General features: G+C 39.6%; 2 protein-coding genes and 1 pseudogene across 2 annotated transcripts in view; 1 reads left to right on the forward strand and 2 right to left on the reverse strand.

Moving 5' to 3' along the window:
- LOC134739024 (uncharacterized) overlaps positions 1 to 20,447 on the forward strand; it is a 192,387-nt pseudogene that overhangs the window by 113,438 nt on the left and 58,502 nt on the right.
- Positions 13,522 to 15,386, reverse strand: LOC134739003 (DDB1- and CUL4-associated factor 12-like protein 2). The gene is made up of 2 exons (XM_063660185.1): positions 14,238 to 15,386; positions 13,522 to 14,157 (listed from the first exon to the last, which is right to left on the reverse strand). The coding sequence occupies exon 1, from the start codon at positions 15,252 to 15,254 to the stop codon at positions 14,268 to 14,270; it is 987 nt and encodes a 328-aa protein (XP_063516255.1). The 5' UTR covers positions 15,255 to 15,386; the 3' UTR covers positions 13,522 to 14,157; positions 14,238 to 14,267.
- Positions 13,522 to 20,447, reverse strand: part of LOC134739060 (uncharacterized) — a 56,549-nt gene continuing 49,623 nt past the window's right edge. Inside the window, exon 2 of the mRNA XM_063660730.1 lies at positions 13,522 to 16,210. Coding sequence (XP_063516800.1) covers positions 15,575 to 16,210 — 636 coding nt within the window. The 3' untranslated portion in view covers positions 13,522 to 15,574. The remainder of the gene's footprint in view (positions 16,211 to 20,447) is intronic.

Consider the following 20,447-nt stretch of genomic DNA (forward strand, 5'->3'; position numbering starts at 1 on the left):
TTTATTGGGTGTGCTTATATTTAGGATAATTAGCTTTTCTTGTTGAATTGACCCCTTTACCATTATGCAATAACCTTCTTTGTCTTTTCTGATCTTTGTTGGTTTAAAGTCTGATATTTCAGAAACTATAATTGCTACCCCTGCTTTTTTCTGTTTTCCATTTTTTTGGTAAATTTTCTTCCATCTCTCTATTTTGAGTTTATGTGTGTCTTTGTATGTTAGATGGGTCTCTTGAATACAACACAATGATGGCTCTTGACTCTTTATCCAGCTTGCCATTCTGTGTCTTTTATTTGGGGTATTTAGCCTATTTAAATTTAAGGTTAATATTGTTATGTGTGAATTTGATCCTGTCATCTTAATGCTAGCTGGTTATTTTGCAGACTTGTTAATGTAGTTGCTTCATGGTGTCACTGGTCTATATACTTCAGTGTGCTTTTGTAGTGGCTGATAATGGTTTTTCCTTTCCATATTTAGTGCTTCCTTCTGGGTCTCTTGCAAGGTAGGCCTGGTGGTGGCAAATTCCCTCAGCATTTTCTTGTCTGAAATAGGCTTTATTTCTCCTTTACTTATGAAGCTTGGTTTGCCTGAATATGAAATTCTGGGTTGGAAATTCTTTTCTTTAAGAATGTTGAATACTGGCCCCCAATCTCTTCTGGCTTGTAAGGTTTCCACTTAGATGTCTGCTGTAAGTCTGATAGGTTTCCCTTTGTAGGTGACCTGGACTTTCTCTCTCGCTGCCTTTAAAATTTTTGCCTACATTTCTACCTTGGATAATCTAATAATTATGTGTCTTGGGGTTGATCTTCTCATGCAGTATCTTAATGGGGTTCTCTGGATTTCTTGAATTTGAATATTGGCCTGTCTTGTTAGTTTGGGGGATTTCTCCTGGATTATATCCTGAAGTGTGTTTTCCAACTTGATTCTATTCTCCCTGTTTCTTTCAGGTACCTCAATCAGTTGTAGGTTCAGCCTTTTTACGTAATCTCATAATTCTTGAAGATTTGGTTTCTTTTCATTCTTTTTTCTCTAATTTTGTATGCATGCCTTATTTCAGCCACATAGTCTTCAAACTCTGATATTCTTTTTTTCTGCTTGGTCTATTCAGCTATTGATACTTATGTTTGCATTGTGAAGTTCTCATGTTGTGGTTTTCAGCTAGACCAGGTCATTTATTTTCCTCCCTAAACTGTTTATTCTGGTTAACAGCTCCTGTAATGTTTTATTACAGTTCTTAGCTTCTTTGCAATGGGTTAGAATATTCTGCTTTAGCTCAGAAAAGTCTATTACCCATCTTCTGAAGCCTACTTCAGTTGATTCATCCATATCAGCCTTATACCAGTTCTGTGCCCTTGCTGGAGACATGTTGCCATAATTTGAAGGAGAAGAGGCACTCTGGCTTTTTGAGTTTTCAGTGTTTTTGTGTTGATTCTTTTTCATCTTTATGGGTTTATCTACTTTTGATCTTTGAGGATGCTGATCTTTGGATGGTGTTTCATGGGGTCTTTTTCATTAACGTTGTTGTTGTTGCTTTTTTTTTGTTTTTTTTTGTGCAGCTAGGCCCCTCTTCTGTAGGGCTGCTACGGTTTGCTGGGGGCCCACTCCAGATCCTATTTGCCTGGGTCCCTTCCACCCCTGGAGGTATCACCAGTGGAGGCTGCAGAACAGCAAAGTTTGAAGCTTGCTCCTTACTCTGAGAGCTCTTTCACTGAGGAGCACCGATCTGATGCTGGCTGGAACACTCCTGTATGAGGTGTCTGGAGAACCCTGTTGGAGGGTCTCACCCAGTCAGGAGGAATGGGATCAGGGACCCACTTAAATAAGGAGACTGACTGTCACTTGTCAGAGTGGTTGTGTTGCACTGGGGAGAATCCTCCTTGTCTTGTCTGCCCTAACTCTTCAGAGCTGGCAGGCAGAAAAGACTAAGACTGCTCATCCATGATACTCTGGCTGCCCCTCCTCCTAGGGCTTTCCCTTACGGAAATCAGAGACCTGTCCATAAACTCCAGGCTGGGGATGCTGAAAATCCCACAGGGAGCCTCTGCCCAGAGAGAAGGAATGGGTCAGGGTCCCGCTTAAAGAAGCAGTCTGGCCACAAACTGTCACAGCTGCTATTTTGCACTGTGGGGAATTGATCCTGGTCCAAACCACCCAGTCTCACTGGCACCAGCAGCAGGGGAAAGCTGCTGACTGGAATGGCTGTGATGGCAGCTGCCCCTCCCCCCAACGCCCCCCACCCCAGAACTGGGTCTTCTTAGGCAGTCTCCAGCGTGCTGCACTGGCCGGTGGGGATTCCAAGCCAGTGGGTTTTAGCTTGTGGGTTCCACAGGAGTGGGGCCTGCTGAGAGAAAATGCTTGGCTCCCTGGCTGCAGCCCCCTTCCCATGGAAGTGGACAGATCTCCTGCCTCACCAGAGTTCTAGGTGCTGGAGTATGCAAAAAGTCCTGTGTCTCAGTGCCTGCCCCAGCTGCTGCCCACCCAAGTAGCTGTGGTGACTCTGCACAGCTCTGTGCTTGGGACCCAAGGCCCTGGTGGCGTGGGCTCACTAGGGGACCTCCTGATCCACTGGTTGCAGAGATCAGTGGGCAAAGCGTGGTTTTCAGGACGTGGTAGCACAATCCCCCACCTCCTCCCTTGGCTGTGGGAGGGAGCTCCCTTTTCCCCATGCGGCTCCTGGGCTGGTCCTTGCTCCACCCTGTTTTTCCTTGCTCTCTGTGGGTGGTGCCAACTGCCTAGTCAGTCCTGATGAGAGAACCTGGGTACCTCAATGGAAGATGCAGAATTCACTGGCTGTTTTTGTTACTCTAGGTGGGAGCCCGCAGACTAGAGCTACTTCTATTCAGTTATCTTGGCTGCTCCTCCCACATATTTTTAAACAACCAGATCTGGCAAAAATTAACTCACTATCAATAGGACAGCACCAAGAGGATGGTGCTAATCCATTCATGACAAATCCGCCCTCCTGATCCAATCACCTCTCTCCAGGCCCCACCTCCAACATTGGAGATTACAATTTCAACGTGAGATTTGGGTAAGGACAAATATCCATACTATATAACATGTATTCCCTTTATACTAATTGAATGGTTATGACATAAATATTGTTCCAGTAGGTTTTAAGACCAATGACATAACTTATTTCATTAACTCCAACTTTTAATCCTTATTTTGCTTCTTTATTACCTTAGTGACATGGGTAAACACATTCACTTTTTGGTGTTATTTGCATTATCTATAAAATGATCTGGTTTCTAGTAAACATAGAAATTCAACTTAAAACAATAACAACATATCTTATCCATAAGGTTGACAAAAAATAAAATATGAAACAATATTATTGTTTATGAGGACATGAGGCAAAAGGAAATGTTACACACCACTGGTGAGATTTTAAAAACAATACTCATTTATTACCTCAATAAGTTAGAAGTTCACTTATACAGCAGTTTAGAGACCAGGCTGAGAGTCTTACAAGGATCAGTCTTAGTCTTCTAAGTTTGAAATCAAGAATTTGGCCTTTTGTATTCTCATTTGGAGACCCTGGGAAATAATATGCTTCCAAGTTTGTTCATGTTCTAGACAGAATTAAGTTCCATGAGGTTGAAGAAATGATGGTCACTGTCAGCTCCTCTAGGCTGCCCTCAATTCTTAGCCATGTCATCCCTCCATCTTCAAAGCCATTGAGAGAGAATCTCTTTTGTATCAAATACCTTCCATGCTTCAATTAAAAAAAACCTTCTGGAGGAGATTAGTGCTTTTTAAGAGTTTATGTAATCAGGTCAGGCCCACCACATATAATTTTCCTATTTTAAAATTGCCTGATTTGAGATTTTAATTAAATCTGCAATTTTTTTAACAGCATCATGTAAGTTATGGTTGGTATTGCTAGGAGAAGATATATGTCCAAGGAAGGAGGGACCTTAGGGTTCATCAGAATTCTACCACCACAGCAAGGTTTGAATTCATTTTTGGCAACATGAAGCAAATTGAAAAATGTACACAGTCTATAAAAGAGCAAGCTAACTTCTACATTTAAAAAAATATAGTTACCACATGTACATCATAAAATATTTTTTACAAGTGTATGTATTATAACATTTTTTGTTATACAAAATTTTTTCTAAGAACCTAATTGTTAAATTGGTAGAATACTGTCTTGGTCCATTTTTGCTACCATAATGAAATACCACAGACTGGGTAATTTATAAAGAACAGAAATTTATTTTATCACAGTTTTGGAGGCTAGGAAGCCCAAAGTCAAGGTGTTGGCAGGTTTGGCTGTCTGGTGAGGACTGTACACTTCTTCCAAGATGGTGCCTTGTTGTCAGATCCTCTGGGAGGAGGGGAAAGCTGAGTATTTACATGACGGGAGACAAAAGAGAAAGTGAGTTGCATGAAGCCTCTTTTATAAGGGCCTTAATCCCATTTGCAAGGGAGGAACTCTTATGGCCTATAACCTCTTAAAGGCTCCATCTGTTAATACCTGAATTTTGGAAGGCACACATTTAAACCATAGCAAATACATATGTTGTGATATATTCATATAATAGATGATCTAGTGATTAAAATGAACTGCACAAATGCATACACATCATCAAGAATAGATCTCAGATGCATGAAAAAAGACCAAATTACTGAATAAGTTCAGCATATCATTTGTATAATTTTTTTAAGTGCACAACATTAATAAAAATCATTCTGTGTTATAGATGGAGACATACATATGTACAACTGGACTCCAGATGCAACTCTGCATCATATTAGCTGTGTGTCCTTGGGCAGGTTGTTTACTCCTTTGTAAAATAGTCATTTGCAAAATGTAGGCTACTATGAGGATTAAATAAGTAAATGTTTGGAAAACGTTAATAACTGTGCCAGGCACATGGTAAACACTATAAAAGTTTTTGTTAAGAAACTATAAATATATAACAGTATAAAACTTGAAATAGACAGATACTCGCTGAAGTCTTAATGGTGACTGCTTGCCTCAAGACAGGTGAGAAGGAAACTTATGATGCTGAAAGGGGGCTTTAACTTTATACATGATTTTAGTTTCTTTCTTCATATAAAAAAGACTAAGTAATAGTCAATTCTAGATGGTAGAAACATGAGTTTTTGTTAAATTGCATGCATATTTTGTTATTTTAAATATTTCAAATGTCAGGAGCCACACTTACAATTATGATTATAAAATATCTTCATCCTTAAAAATAAGTGTTAGGCTAGATGATTTTTAAAGGTTTTTATAGATCTACACAATTTCTTCATTTATTAATCCTGCTCTTGGCCATATATTCTATGACACAAGCTAACAATAAAAGATAAACAAATTGTCAGATTGATGTACCATTTTTTTCTCTAAAAGAAGTTTAATTGGCAGTCCAAATTCCGAAGAGTATTTACTTATCCCATCTGACTTACCATAAGCACTATGTAATGCACAGTATAGACATTGTACTGTGATGGTTGACATTTACAATGCCAGACTAATTGCTTTCATCTGAGAAGCAACCCAAAATCTTGAGATAAAATGAAGGCTTGGTTTTTACATGGCTTTGAGTTTGTAAATTTTTAATTGTTTAAATATACTTATTCATTACTCAATACTCAGCTCAGCAAATTGCAAAAAATACAATAACTGATGCTCTAGGTGACTGTGGTACTTTGCCATTAGTTTGACTTGTGTTTTTCATTTTGAGATTGAGTAAGTCACCCACAGAGAGTTATAAAGTAAAACCAAGAAGATTCAAGATTTTAATAAGACATTACCTTGAACTCCCTACATTGAAGATCATTTATCTCTGTCTAGATGCATGTGTTTATATATGTGAACACTCATATAAAGATAGAGACCCCAGTAAAGAGGCATAAAATAAAATTGCTTTGTAGGTGAAGATAAAACACCAGCTACTACTACTACTGCTACACACACACACACTCACACACACACATCTGTATGAATGACACATTTATCATTATTAAATTGAGATTTTGAAAGTCAAATATATATCTTTTTCTAATGTCCCTTCTAAGCAGAAGTTTCTGATGCTATTATCATGTCTCTGCTCCAATGCTTATGGAATTGCCTTTTACAAAGGAGATTATTTCCTCAATGATCTCAGTCTTTTATCTGATTCTATAGGAAATGTATATTTGGCTTTCCAGAACAATATTATATTTTCGGTTTGCAAAGTCAAAACAGCTAGATGGGTTGAGGGTGGGAGTTTATTCTGTTACTTAATTGGTGATGCTGTCCACATGAGTCTAAATCACTGGTTTGAATGATTCTTTCTCAATGAATTGACTCATCTACTTCCAGCTACATCAACTAGCTATTATGGTGTGTGTCAATATTATGATTAATTATTGGACAAAATTAGTGAAAAGCAAGACAAATGAGCAATTTTAGGTATTAAATCTAGTTTTATATTTTTATATTCCAACTGTTTGAATATTTGTGACATTTAATTGAAGACTCATACATTGATTTTAATCCTTTGTAAATGATAATGTCTAGATTAAATAACTCCTCTGTATAACACTAGGGACGTATGCGCAGCAAATTTGCTTCCATGTACTAACAGTGCTCAATTTTTAATATTGACAATAGAAGAATTTATAAAGTATGTTTTCCACTCTCTGTTCCTACATACCCAATATACATTTGCAGAGTTCTGAGTTATTATTTTTCTCTTTGTCTCCTATATATTATAAAACTAAGAGTCCCATTTTTTTCAAAGGTTATATTAATATAGTGTTGGACTGGCTTTATTGTCAGCTCAGGACCTCAGAGATGGGAATGGATTTATGTGTTATAGCAATGACTGACTAAGAATACACCTTGGCCTATTTTACAACTAATACTGTCTCCCTCTCCACCTCTAGAATTATAGCTGGGAATTTTGGAGTAGATAAGTTTAATCGACATTTTGGTGTCAAAACTCAAAATTATGTTAATATAATAAGCAGGAATATTCCGGGGAAGATGAATATCAAAAAAGGTGGAAATCTCTAGTGTTACAGGTTTTTCAAATTAGTTTCTGGCTGTGAATTGCTGGAAATATGTATCAGGAAAGCTTAAAGAACAACATGGATTATTGAAATTGGTAGGTGTAGGTTCATGTCTTCTCTTTGCTCCACATTTGATTCAGGAAAATTTATTTCATTATAGTGCAGACCCTGTGATGCAGGACTTATATAACTCTCACACTATTTCTCCAAAATCGATTTGTTTGAGTTGAGAAGAAAGAAAATCACAGACCTGTCAGATGTTCATGGGAAAAAGTGTTCCATGGTCAATCTTGAGAAACACTGAATTATTTATCCCCTCTTGGGGAGAAACAATGCAGCTGATCACAATTGCAATTACTCTGGCAAAAGACCTCCATGCACTTCCATATTGCATAAAGATAACATTTTCCCAGTTTTGGTTTATTTCAGCTCCATGCTACATTCAACACAATAAATCACACCTTTCTTCTCCCTCGTCTCTTTCCCATCCCAACCAGCCTTTTAAAATGTGTCTTCCCTGTTTCTCTTTCTCTTTTGTTTACTAAGGAAATGCATGTTATTTAGACTGTTTAAACATTATATAAATAGATGGAATATTAAGAAAGTCCACTGTTATTTTATCCCTTAGGGAAACATACTGATAATACTTTTGCATATATTCGTACATATGCTGTATGCTTCTTCCTCTCCTTCTTCTAGTATCTTAAACAAAAATGGAATTATAATATGCTTTTGGTTTGCAATGTGCTTCTTTCACGTGACAGTAATATCAAGGACACTTCTAGTCAGTACATGAAGAACTAGCACCAGTATTTTAACAACTGTATAATAGTATTCCATTGTTTGGATAAGTGTCCAACTAACCAAGCCCATTCATGGACAGTCCTCTAGTGGTGCTTTCCACTTCAAAAACCACTTCTGCTATCAATTTTTGCTAAATCATAGCTTGGAGCCATTGGGAGAAGTTCTCCATGAAGACTCGCTCCCATCTAAAAGGCAGCATTCTCACAGTCGTTTTTTAGGCTTGTGGTAACTCTACTCAGTTTTTTTTTTTTTAACATTTTACTTTTTACTTTAGGTTCGGGGTACATATGTAGGTTTTTTTATACAGGCAGACAAGTTACTCGGAGGTTTGGTTTGGTGTACAGATTATTTCATCACCCAAATACTAAGCATAGTACTCAACTTTTATTTTTTTCTGAATCTCTTTCTTCTCCCACCCTCCACCTTCAAGTAGACCTCAGTGTCTGCTGTTCCTCTCTTTTTGTCCATGTGTCCTCATTATTTAGATCTAGCAATTCCACTACTGGGTATTTAACCAAACGAATACGAGTTGTTCTATCATAAAGACACATGAATGCATATGTTCATTGCAGCACTATTCACAATAGCAAAGACATGGAATCAGTTTGAATGTCCATCAATGGTAGACTGAATAAATAAAATGTAGTACATGTACACTATGGAATACTATGAAACCATAAAAAGGAATGAGATCTACTCAGCTTTATCTGTCAAAGAGATCCTATCTACTTTCTGGTTTTCTAGAATGTTGTCATAATTTCTGATCTGATTATGGCACTTTTTCTTATTTATAGCACTGAAATGGAGTTATTCAATTTAATTATTCTGTACTGTCATTTCCATAAGATCATAAGAAGGAGATGTCTGCCATTTTGAACTACAAGATCCACTGACATTTTAAACTGATTAGTTTTGCATATAGCTACTGTCACCTTTGAGCTGGATTATTGCAGTAACCTACTAATGAATCCCGCTCTTTCTCTGTCTTTTCTCCTCTACAGTCTACAGTATGCTATCTACAGAGCAACCAGATCTCCTTTTAACAATAAATTGCTTCTCAAAAACCCTCATTGGACTTTCAACTCATTCATATTAAAATCCAAGATTCTTATAATTGTCTACAGAGCTCTATATGATGTGGTCACCCATTATCTCTCTGACTCTACTCCTTTCTTTATTCATTTTATTCCAGCCATACTTGTCTCCTTTCTGCTCCTGAAACATGCTAAGCATGATTCCACCTCAGGCCTCTGCACTTCTTTCTGATCACCTGGAACACTCTTTTCTGATGTAGGTGCATGGCTTACTATGTCACTTCCTTCAGATCTCGGCTCAAATGTCAACTTATTAAACAGACTTTCACTAACCACTTTATTTAAAATTTCATCTCCCCTGATTTTCTACCCCCTATTCTCTTTCAACTGATTTATTTATTAACATTGATAACCGTCTTACATCCTATATACTTGTTGGTTTATCTGTTTATTGTCTCTCTCCTCAATGGACTGTAAGCCTTATGAGGACATGGCTTGCTTGTGTTGTTCGATGCAGCATTTTTATCTAGCAGCTAGAATAATGCGTGATATATGGTAAGCATTCAATAAGTATTTGCTGAATGAGTAAAGAAGTGAAAATAGAAAAGTATTGATTTTTTAGTATATTAAACTCAAAACTGAACATTTTACTACTATTTTATTTTTCCTAACCTTTTCCAGTTGCTTCTTCTAGAATTTATCGTTTTTACCATCATCTATCATCTTCAAATAAATATAACTTTTCTATTTTCTAATATTTATATCTAATATTTTCTACTTTTTCTAATTGCTGTATCTGGAAATTTATAACAACATTAAATGCTGGCGGTGATTTTAGAAGTCCTTGTTTGTTTCTTACCTTCACAGGAGTTTCTCTGATGTTGAGGATTCTGGTTGAAGTTTGAAACACAAAACACACACACACAAATGCACACATACACACACTTACCATATGAAGAATGTTTTTCCACATAGTTTACTAAGAATTTTACCAAAACAATAGAAGATTTTTATTAAATCATTTATTATAATTTAGTGATATGAGCATGTGTGTCTTCTCATTTGATTTATTATAATATGTGGAAATAATAGATTTTTCAATAGTGAAGACTCCTTGAATTCAAGGAACTAGCTTTACTTTACCATAGTATTTTGTGAACTAATGAATTTGATGGACTAATTTGGTGAACTAATGGATTTGGTGAACTAATGGATTACCTTCAGTGTTTTTAAAGGATAAGTTGCATTGATTTATACATCTATGTCAAATCAGTCCCTTTTTATTTTCTGCAATTTTAATAAAATTTTTTAATATTTTGCTGGCCTACTATAAAGAAGAGTAAATTGTTTTCTCTTTATGCTCAGAAGCACCTCAAACTTAGATATTCCCTGACAATGTGAAATAATTTACTTATAAAATGATCAAATCTGTGTGTCCATTATCTGTTTATGTGTGTGATATTCTTGGATTAAAAAGATAGACTTTAAAAAACTAATATTCACATTTCTAGAGTTAATGGTCTGATCTGGTTCCTTATTTCTCATTGGGAAGTTTAGTTATTTGTATTTTCTGATGAGTTTTTTTACTCAGATTTTACATTTACCTGTCTAATAAAGAAATCTGGGCTTGTAATTATTTCTTCTCTCTCACTTCTAATAATTTGCATTTGTGCTTTTTGACTGTAATCCTGTGGAAAGCAGTATCCTCCTCTGGACACCTCCTTTGCTTTTTGCAAGACTGGGAAAGTTGGCAGAGACCTACACTTGTGGTATTGAAGTGAGAACTTAAACAGGGGCTAGCAGCAGCTGCTGATGAGGTGATATTCCACCGCTGTGAGACTGTCAAAGATGCTGGTGCCAGCTGGGTGTTGGGAATACTGGATATGTCTCAGAGTAGGAGAATAAGTGGTCCAGAAATAATTAACTCTGAAGCCCTGCTTTGTGAGCTAGGTCTGACTTTTCATTCTCCAAGACGAAACCAGCAGTTGAGCAATTCAAAAGCCTAATTAGTGGACCAATGTGGACAGTCTTAAGGAGTCGTAGGTAAATATTTAGGAAGATTATCTGGGAAAAAAGCTGTCCTTTATGGCTTTTAGGTGAAGACTCAAAATTGTTATAATTTTAGTATTAAAAGATATATTGTTGTCTCACGCTAAGGCCACAACATTTGTGTAGAATAAGCCTCTATCACTCTCTACCAATTTCTTCCCCATCCCTGCTTTTTTTTTATTTCCTTTTATTCATTTATTTGTTTGTTTATTTATTTATTGAGACAGGGTCTCACTCTGTCACCCAGGCTGGGGTGCAGTCGCATGATCTCTACTCACTGCAACTTTAATCTCCTGGGCTCAAGTGATCCTCCCACTTCAGCCTCCCGAGGAGCTGAAACTACAGGCGCATACAACTACACCCGGCCAAGTTTTGTATTTTATGTAGAGATGAGGTTTCACCATTTTCCCCATCCTGCTCTGGAACTCCTGGGTTCGAGCAATCTGCCTACCTTAGCCTCCCAAAGTGCTAGGATTACAGGTGTGAGCCACTGAGCCAGGCTTTCTCTCTTTTTATTGTTTTAAAGATCCTTCATATGCTTTTCTGTTCTACTTTCCCCTGAAAGGACAGGATTTCCATTGTTTCATAGCACTCACCTTTCCAGAAGTGAGAAATTGCATCCTGGGGTACACAGCCAATTCTTCACTGGGTATGTTCTCCTGATGTCACAGAGGCACCTCAAATTCAGTAAGTCCCAAGTTAAACTGATCATCCTCCCCCCAAACTATCTATGCCTATTTTCTTTATTTTTATTTGCTGTCAATATTCATTCATATTCAAGTCAGAGCCTGAGAGTCCACCTAATTTTTTTGTTTTTCCTCATCTTTCACATGAAATATTGTTTGTTCCTTTTATTTCCCCTCATTGTTTTGAATAACTTTCTCCCTCTCCACACCTACCCCACTATCCTAGTTCAGACTTTCGTGGTCTCCTTCTTGGATTTTCTTCAGTGACATTTTATACATTGGATATAACTTAAACCGGGTGCAATAGACCGGGGAAACCTACTAGGTCCAGCTAAGTATCTAAGGAAAGTAGCTGTATGTAATCCATTTCCAGGTACACGAGCCTGAATGGTGGGTACTCTCTTCCTTTAGTGTGGCAGCATTTTTATTGCTTGCCCTAATTTTCTTGTTCTTTCTTTCAGAACCTACTTGGTACTCTGACAGCAAATCGAATTAACTCAGCCACAGTGGCTTAGAAAGAAAGGATCAAGACCAAGTAGATGTAAGATTGGCAAAGAGCACAGTTTGGTGACACACTGTTGGCACGGGTGTAGTAAAGCAGGTGTGCATCCATTACTTGTAGGAGGTTAAGGTGGTGAGAACTCTTTGGAAGGTGATTTAGCAGTGGCTATCAATATAAAATGAACTTACTCATTGAACCAGTAATTTCATTTCTCGGAATTATCCTGCAGATATATTTACACTTGTACACAAAGATGTATACACTTAAGTAATCACTGCAGAATAGTTTACAGTAACAGAAAACCAGAACCAACATAAATGATCATCAAAGGTGTAATGAATAAGTCAAGTGTATTCCAATCACACAATAGAACAGCATGCAATAAAATTAAGTAGATAAGTATAAGAAAAAATCACTAAGATTTTGTGATTAAAAAGGCACAGATACGTACAGTATATTATTTGTATAAAAATTCCATACACACATACATGTGTTCTTGTATATATATAGACTAAATCTAAATGTGTATATGCAAAAAATATACTGGTGCTAATCTATGGGCTGGAAACTAGAGACCCTGGGGTTTGAGATTTACTTTTAACTGTATACTTTTTATACTGTATGGTTTTTTGATCATGTGCTTGTATTAAAATTATTTTAAATTGGCATAAAACAAAACACAAATAAAGACCAAGTGGTAAGTCTTAATATATGTAGTTCAATATATAAGAAATAGCTGCACATATAAAATGATATATATCTATGCTTTCTCCTCACATGAGAAGTAACATATACAAACAGATATACAAATATATTGTATATGTAAGTAGTTATAAGTACATGTATATTTGTATAAATGAAAAATGGTTTGTTCAGTTAACTTTAAGAAAACACCTAGCCATCCTAACTTACACCAAGTATATTTTCATAACGTATTCAAGATGTTTAATCTTTTAACTTATAAGCATGTTTCATTTTCAAAAAGAGATGTACAAAGTAATGTCTGCATAGCTAATGCTTCAGATTCAGCTTCTGTCCCGGAAAGTTTTGACTTTGATAAATACGTTCTCAGGAAGACAAATGAAAAAAGAAAGCATATATTTAAGTATTAAGAACTTAAGTCTGCCACTTAATTGCTAAGATGATGAACACATTTTATTTATTTTTCTGCAACACATCACATACTGGATCCAGAATTATCCATGTATACAGTAATAAAAAATCAACAACACCTACTCTGAGCACAACTGCCACAACTGGCTTTTCACTGTAAATAGCTACCTGAATTTAAAGAGCTGTTTACCCCATATACCCCCAAAAATACCTCCCTGATTGCCCTACCACATATATAGACCAGAATTGAGTAGTTCTGAAAATCTGTAGCATAGAAAAGCAGGCCATAATACAGCGGCTTTAAATAAGAACACGGAGGGCCTGAGGATAGTAAAGTTTTACTGAATAACCAAAATTGTTGATTAATAGTATGAACAACATTGTAAGATTTCTAACTAACAGAACATATTTTTAAAGCATTTTACACATCAACACTATACAAACAACAGACATTGAGTTTCCAACATCCAAATGAATCACGCCCTAGAATGGTGTGTGCCACACTCTAGAATGGTGGCAATCTAAAACCTGAACTGCATTTTCTAATTAGAGTAAGGCTATAAATGATGGGTAGTTCCTCAAAACAACCCCAAAGATGCTTTGTAGCTCACATTTCCCCAAAACACCACACATCTAACATGTGTAGATCTGAACACTATTGCAATATTGATAAAACTAACGTACTGAATAGTAGTGAAGACTATGACTACATCAACCTAAAGAAGGAGGGTATGTGAATCACCGAAAGACAGAACACAATTAAGGTTTAGCCAAAACTCTTTGAATAAGAAGGCAAAAACATACTGCTGTTGGGAAACGTGAATGAGAGTTTTAAAGCCAAAGTTTTGACTGCCGAAAGGACCACTTGTGCTCTCTCACTCCCACTGGCTTGCTCCCGCTCTCTCTCTTTCTTTCTCTGCCTAATACACGAAGCACACGTAAGTTGGACTGGTTCCACCTGGAAGACAAAAGCCACACAAAGTTAAAAGCACAAATGCAGCATGAAGAAGGAAAGTCAGGCGGAACTGAAAGGTAAACCTGTGCATTTTGAGAACAAGGCGTCCATCCTTAACTCCAGAGGCCTGCGTAGTTCCCATGGAGGCCTGAAGGGAGAGGCCCCCCAGCCACAAAGAGCTTCATCTCCGGCCAGTTGTAGCAGTGGGTGTAGAGCGCATTGGGGAACTCTTCCATGCCACCAAAGTAGTTCACCCAGACGTCATCCTGGTTGAGCCAGCCTCTGCCACAGGCAAGCTTGAGCTTCCTCCCTGCGGGCCCCGGCATGGAGTCCAGGCTGGCAGAGGCCCTCTCCTCCAGGAACTTCTGGGCGCGGATGTCATAGAAGAGCAGGGAGCCATGGCCGGTGCCCACAGTGATGATGTGCTGGTAGAAGCTCAGCGACCGCACGCCTGTGCCACCCTCTCGAGAGCACAGGGGTCGGATGTTCTGCTGGCGCTGGCGCGGATCCAGGAAGGAGACGTGGGACTGGGAGCCCACAGCGTACAAGGATAACTCATCACAGTAGGTCAGGCACACATTCTCTCGGCAGTAGGGCAGCCTGATGGACAGGAGCCTGGATAGCGTGCTGCGGGCTTTCCACAGGTGGAAGTAGCCGTCCAAGGACACCGCTCCCAGCTCCTGGTTCTTGCCGCTGAAGGCCAGGGCCCGCACCTTGCGGTTGCTGGGGTTGGTGCTGGCCCTGGGGATGGCCTCCACATCCTTCGGACGGATGTGGGCATATACGGGGAGACCCACCTCGCTGTGCCAGGCAATGCTGCCATTAAACATGTCCGGGTCCATCCGCCACAGAGCCACGGTGCCATCGCGGGAGCCGCTCACGGCTACGGTGTCACTCAGCCAGGCGACGGCGAAGATCCAGTCCTTGTGGCCATGGCGGTCGCCCAGGCACAGGGGGTCCAGGGTGGGCAGCTGGTAGATGGCCAGGCTGTTGGGGTTTTCGCCGCCGGTGGCCAGAAGCGTCTTGGAGGGATTCAGCTCAATGGCATGGATGCCGCAGCCCTGTTGGGCCTGGGCCAGCCCGGCCTCCTTGTCCCGCATGAGGGGGATGCGCGTGATGTGGCCTGACTGCACGTCCACCACAAACAGCGTATTACACTTGGTGCCGCACACCACCTGCCTGGCGTTCAGCCACTGTGACGCGAACACCTTGTTGAGGGTGCCCAGGTCCAGCTGGCGCTCCGTCAGCAGCTCGGGCAGCCTCTGGACGGCGTAGCCCCGCAGCTCGCCCTCGAAGCCCTGGAGCCCGGCTGGGCCCCGCGCTCCTACCTCCCGGCCCTTCAGATAGTGCACCAGCCTGCGACGCGTCGCCGGCCGCTTCTGCTTCTTGGGTAGCAGAGGCCCCTCTCCGTCCGCCGCCGCTAAACCCTGCGACGACGAGCTCCCGGCTCCCGCCTCGACCGCGGGCGCTTTCCGTTTCCTGCTACCTGTTTGCTGCTGGGCCGTGGTGGGCGGCGGGCGATCTGCGGCAGCGGCGGCGGCGGCGGCGGCGGCGGCGGCCGCGGCCCGGCGGCGGTGGCGGCGCGTGGCACCCGTGTTGGCCGTGGCGGCGGTGGTGGGGATGGCTGCGCTTCCGCGTCAGCCGAGAGCTCAGGATCTCTAAGACCAAGAAGCTGGTGCGATCGCGGGCGCCCAGACTTCAGTCTGAGGCTCGGCGGCGGCGGCGGCGGCGGCGGCAGCGGTGGACCTGGCCAGAGATGCGCGGCCTGACGTAGCAGAGCCCGGGCGAAGCGCGGCGGCAAGGGCGGCAGTGGCGGTGCAGAGCTAGGCGAGAGCGGGAAGAGTGTCTGTCTGGATGGCTGCGGGAGCGAAGTCAGTGTCGGGGGAGGACGACGCTGGGGCCCGAGTGTGAAGGGCGGAGGCAGTGGGAGGAGCTGCTGGGCTGGCGTGGGGTGCCTGCCGGGTAGCGGAGGCCGCGCGGGGTGGAGGCTGGAAGGGGGCGGAGGGGAGAAGGGGGTAGCGGAGCTGCAGGGGCAGAGTCGCGGAGGGCCAGCACCCTAGGTCCCCAGTATCAGACACGCGTTGTTTCGCTATCCTCAGGACAACGGCTAACTACCCTTCTTAAAATCCCTACTTCAGTAAAATCTGAAACCTAAGATATAATCAAGCACGGGGCTAGAAGGAGGCCGAGCCACGGTCTGCCTGGAGAAACCAGTGTGCTCTTGGTGTAATCTTGGGACACCCTTCGCTTAGATTATACACTGAACTTGGCAAGGGATCGGGTGCGGGGATGGGGGGTGGGGTTCAGCAGCGTCAGGGAGACCTCTACCCTCATGTCAGACCTGCAGCTTCTCCAGTTTCAGCTCGTGGGTTGATGTCTTAAACAGTTTCCACCAAATAATTTTTTTCCCCTTCTCAAACTGGTCTTTGAGCACCTGAATCCCTGAGGGATGCGTTCCAAATGCAGTTCCCTAGGCCCTGCTTTCCACCCGGGTGGTATCAGGGACCCTTTAGTCAGAAAGCAGCCTCAGGAGCATCCAGGGCTGCAGTGATGATAGGGGTGGAGACATGGGGGAGAGGGGTGAAGAGAAGGGTTTTTCTCTAAGGCATTGAGTTCTTTCGAACTCAGCCCAGGGCGGGTGGAGTGAAGGGGAAGAGGTCCAGGAGAGGGGTACCTCCCTCTCTCCTGGGACGGAAAGGTCAGCCCAAACCTTCAGTCATAGGAATCTTGGCAGAGCCCTGTCTTGGTGTGGGGGCCCCCTTGGGCATTGGTATAGTACTCAGAGGAATGCACAGGATTTCCACAGGCACAGATGATAAAGAACTTTGCAAAATGACTAAATGGCAAAATCGTGAGAGTGTGGATATTCAAAGCATGAGTTTGGCAGTCTGAGAAGTTACATGATCCACACCTGCTCTAAAGCTTTAGGGCACTCAATCCTAAAGCAAGCCGCCAATTCCACAGTAATACATTGCACTGAAATGCTGGTGGCTGATACCAGGTCTGCACAGGCCCCAATCGTCCTCCACAAAAAAAGTCTTTGTTAAGCGTGTTTGCAGAAGTCAGGTGGTGAGTTAACTGTCCTTGATCAGAGATCATGAAAACTACTTTGTTGCTGTTTCTCCTCCATTCTCCCTGCTCTTTTTACAAACTCATCTCAAGCCCAGAAACTCCAAGTGCACCATGGATCCTTCACATCACTCCAGTCCAACTGTTGCACCTTAGTGCCCATCCCCCCCTTCTCTGCCTCAATATTCCTATCCGTGTTTAGTGCTGTATCAAGAGGAGGGTGAGGGTGACGGATTGGGAGTAACCTGACAATGAAAAAAATGCTGACGATTTCATAATTGGAAGTGACATTACTAGAGAAAAACTGATCACAAGTTTCTTTAACCTAACCTATCTTAAGGCTTTCTTTTCTTTTCTAAAAAATCTTAACTTAGAAAACTTGATATTATATAAGACTTCATGGCATATTTTTTACTGTTGCAGTAAATAAAATAGGCTCAAAATCTTAGGCTATTATCAGACTAGTTGGTCATATATAACATATGTATAACAAATTGGCTGAAATATGTATGTGTGTGTATATATGGTTTATATATATTATATATATATGTGTATGTATATATGGGTTTTTCTCCACATAAACATTTTTTTAATTTGTGCAAATATATGGAGTACATGAGGAATTTTGTTACATGTATATATGCCTAGTGATCAGGTCAGAGTATTTAGGGTGTCCATCACCAGTGTACAATACATTTCTGTTAAGTATAGTCACCCTTTCCTGCTATCCAACATTGAGTTTATTCCTTCAGTCTTATTGTATGCCTGTACCCTTTAACCCTTTCTCTTCATCCTCCCCTCTCTCCACTACCCTTCCCAGTTTCCATTATCTATCTTTCCACTCTCTACCGGCATATGATCACATTTTTTAGCTCCCATATATAAGTGAAAATATGGAATATTTGTCTTTTTGTGACTAGCTTATTTCACTTAAGATAATGATTTACAGTTTCATCCATGTTGCTGCAAATGACATGATTTCTTTCTTTTATGGTTGAGTAGTATTACATTATGCATAAATGCCACATTTGTAAAAGTAAATAATGCTTATAACAGCTATTATTTATTGAAAACTTATTCATATCATGGGCTGGAGGAATGTGTTAAACGCTTCAAATGCTAAATACTTTATGTACATTTGGCATCACAATAACTTTATAAGGTAGGTTCTATTTTTATTGCCCTGTTTTAAAATGAAGGAAATTGAGGCTCAGTAAAGGTAGTGACTCCCCCATTGTCACACAGCTAGTAAGTGATAAAGTCAAGATGTGAATCTCTGTGTGACTCTAATATTTTCATGACTTAAGACTACTTTATATTATTCAACAAACTTTTTTTGTTTCCTTCTCTTAAAAATCATGTAAACTACCTCTATTGTTGAAATTTTATACGCAATGTCTTCTGCGCTTCTTAAAGATAACTGGAAGTGATAAATAAATAAATACTGAATGCAAATGATGTACAACATTGTCCATATGATATTTAAAGGCAAATATATAATCTCTGGGACCTATTTTTTACACATTTCTTTTAATTAATACTTATGAGGTGCAGTAATATGTATTCACAAGTTTTTTTATGTTTGGTAAAAACATCCACATAAATCTCCACTTTTTGTTAATATAAATATGTAATATTTAAATATAATAATATGTTTGTAGGGAGTGGTCAGATTACTATCATGTATTGATAAATGACTTAGGTTAAGTTCCTCTGGAATATTATACCTGAAACACATTTCTTTTATGCTAGGCTTTCAAATTTCTCTAAGCTCTTTAAAGCTGTACAAACAACTTCCAGACCAAAGGCAAGATATATTGAGAGATGTACAGTTTTGTATATGAACTTGCAATTTTGAACTTCCTTTGCATCTGGTTACTTCCATGTTCAGGAAAATACAATATCTGCTAATATATAACATCATAAATACTGCATTTATTGTTGAAACAGTAGCTGCAATGGCATGTGATAAAAATGTCAGGTATCTGCATAGTTTTCTGAGTGTTGGGATCCCAGTGAGGTACTTCTGTTACCTCTGAGGGCTGCTGTCTATGTGAGTATGAATATCTTGTCAGTCCTTACTGAGATATTGCTGTGTTTATTATAGGTTTTTGCTTTGTATTAGACTAGCCTGTCTCCCTACCCTAGATTCCCCTCCATTGAATAGGGTCTTATATGAATGGCTTCAGTGCACTGTCCCATGCTGTTCTCTAATTACTTAATGTGTTTAAATTTTGTTATCCCAATCAGATTGTAAGCTCCTCAAAAGGTTACATGTTTCCTACTTATTTTGCACCATCACACCGTCCTAGGTAAGTAGTAAATGGCTTATAAAAACTTGGGATTGACTTGTTGATAAGTAAGGAGAACTAAAAGAAAGAAAAGAAATTGAAATATCCAACAAGTAGAAGATATTTTGAAATTAAATTACTTGAAGTAGAGAAAGTGAGGGACTTGAATTGTAATAATGCCACATAACTTGTTTGAATTTACATAGATATCTATGCAGACCTATTTTGACCTACATATCTGTATATACATAATTTCAAACAAGTTATGTTGTCTTATTATCTATATTTATTTATTTACATTTATATTTATATTTATATATGTTTCCTTGAACCATTGGATGATTTCATCAACTGTGTCTGTCCACTTTTCTAATCTATGAATGAAAAAATGAGATGTCTAGCCAATAACCAAAATAGATTACCAATTAAAAATTAAGGCAGAATATTTGTTACTTCCCTGTGGTATCATGAATATAAACTTGTTTCTAAATGTGTTTAAAATTATTTTTAAAGTGTTAGATTTTATGTCCAAAACTAAAATAGTCTCAGGAAAAAGATACGGAAAGTTGAGAAAAAGGTGGGGCAATAGTAAGACGGGTGGATCAGTAACAAGTCTGTTTGAATAAATTCTAAAAGTGGCTTTTATATAATCTACAGAAAAATAGATGTTACAAATAAGGCCTTACAAATTGGAGCATATTTTCAGATATAGAGGCATTTGTGTTCAGAAATGTGATCATATAGTCATTTCCAATATGTTGTATATAGATATGAAACAAAGATGCCCTTAAAAGTATATTGTGGCATCTTTCTCACATTTGTATGTATAGCCTTTGCATTTTCTTTATCAGCAAGTATAAATATAAGACACTGAAAAAAGAAATATAGTTAATTAAGCTTGTTTTAAAATAACATGCGATAATGTTATGGTTA

The sequence above is a fragment of the Pongo pygmaeus genome, chromosome X, assembly GCF_028885625.2.
Source record: "Pongo pygmaeus isolate AG05252 chromosome X, NHGRI_mPonPyg2-v2.0_pri, whole genome shotgun sequence".
Taxonomy (NCBI): domain Eukaryota; kingdom Metazoa; phylum Chordata; class Mammalia; order Primates; family Hominidae; genus Pongo; species Pongo pygmaeus.

What these genes read in the sequence shown, in the direction of transcription:
- LOC134739003 (XM_063660185.1), bottom strand. Translation starts at nt 15,254, where the DNA reads ATGCGGGACAAGGAGGCCGGGCTGGCCCAGGCCCAACAGGGCTGCGGC.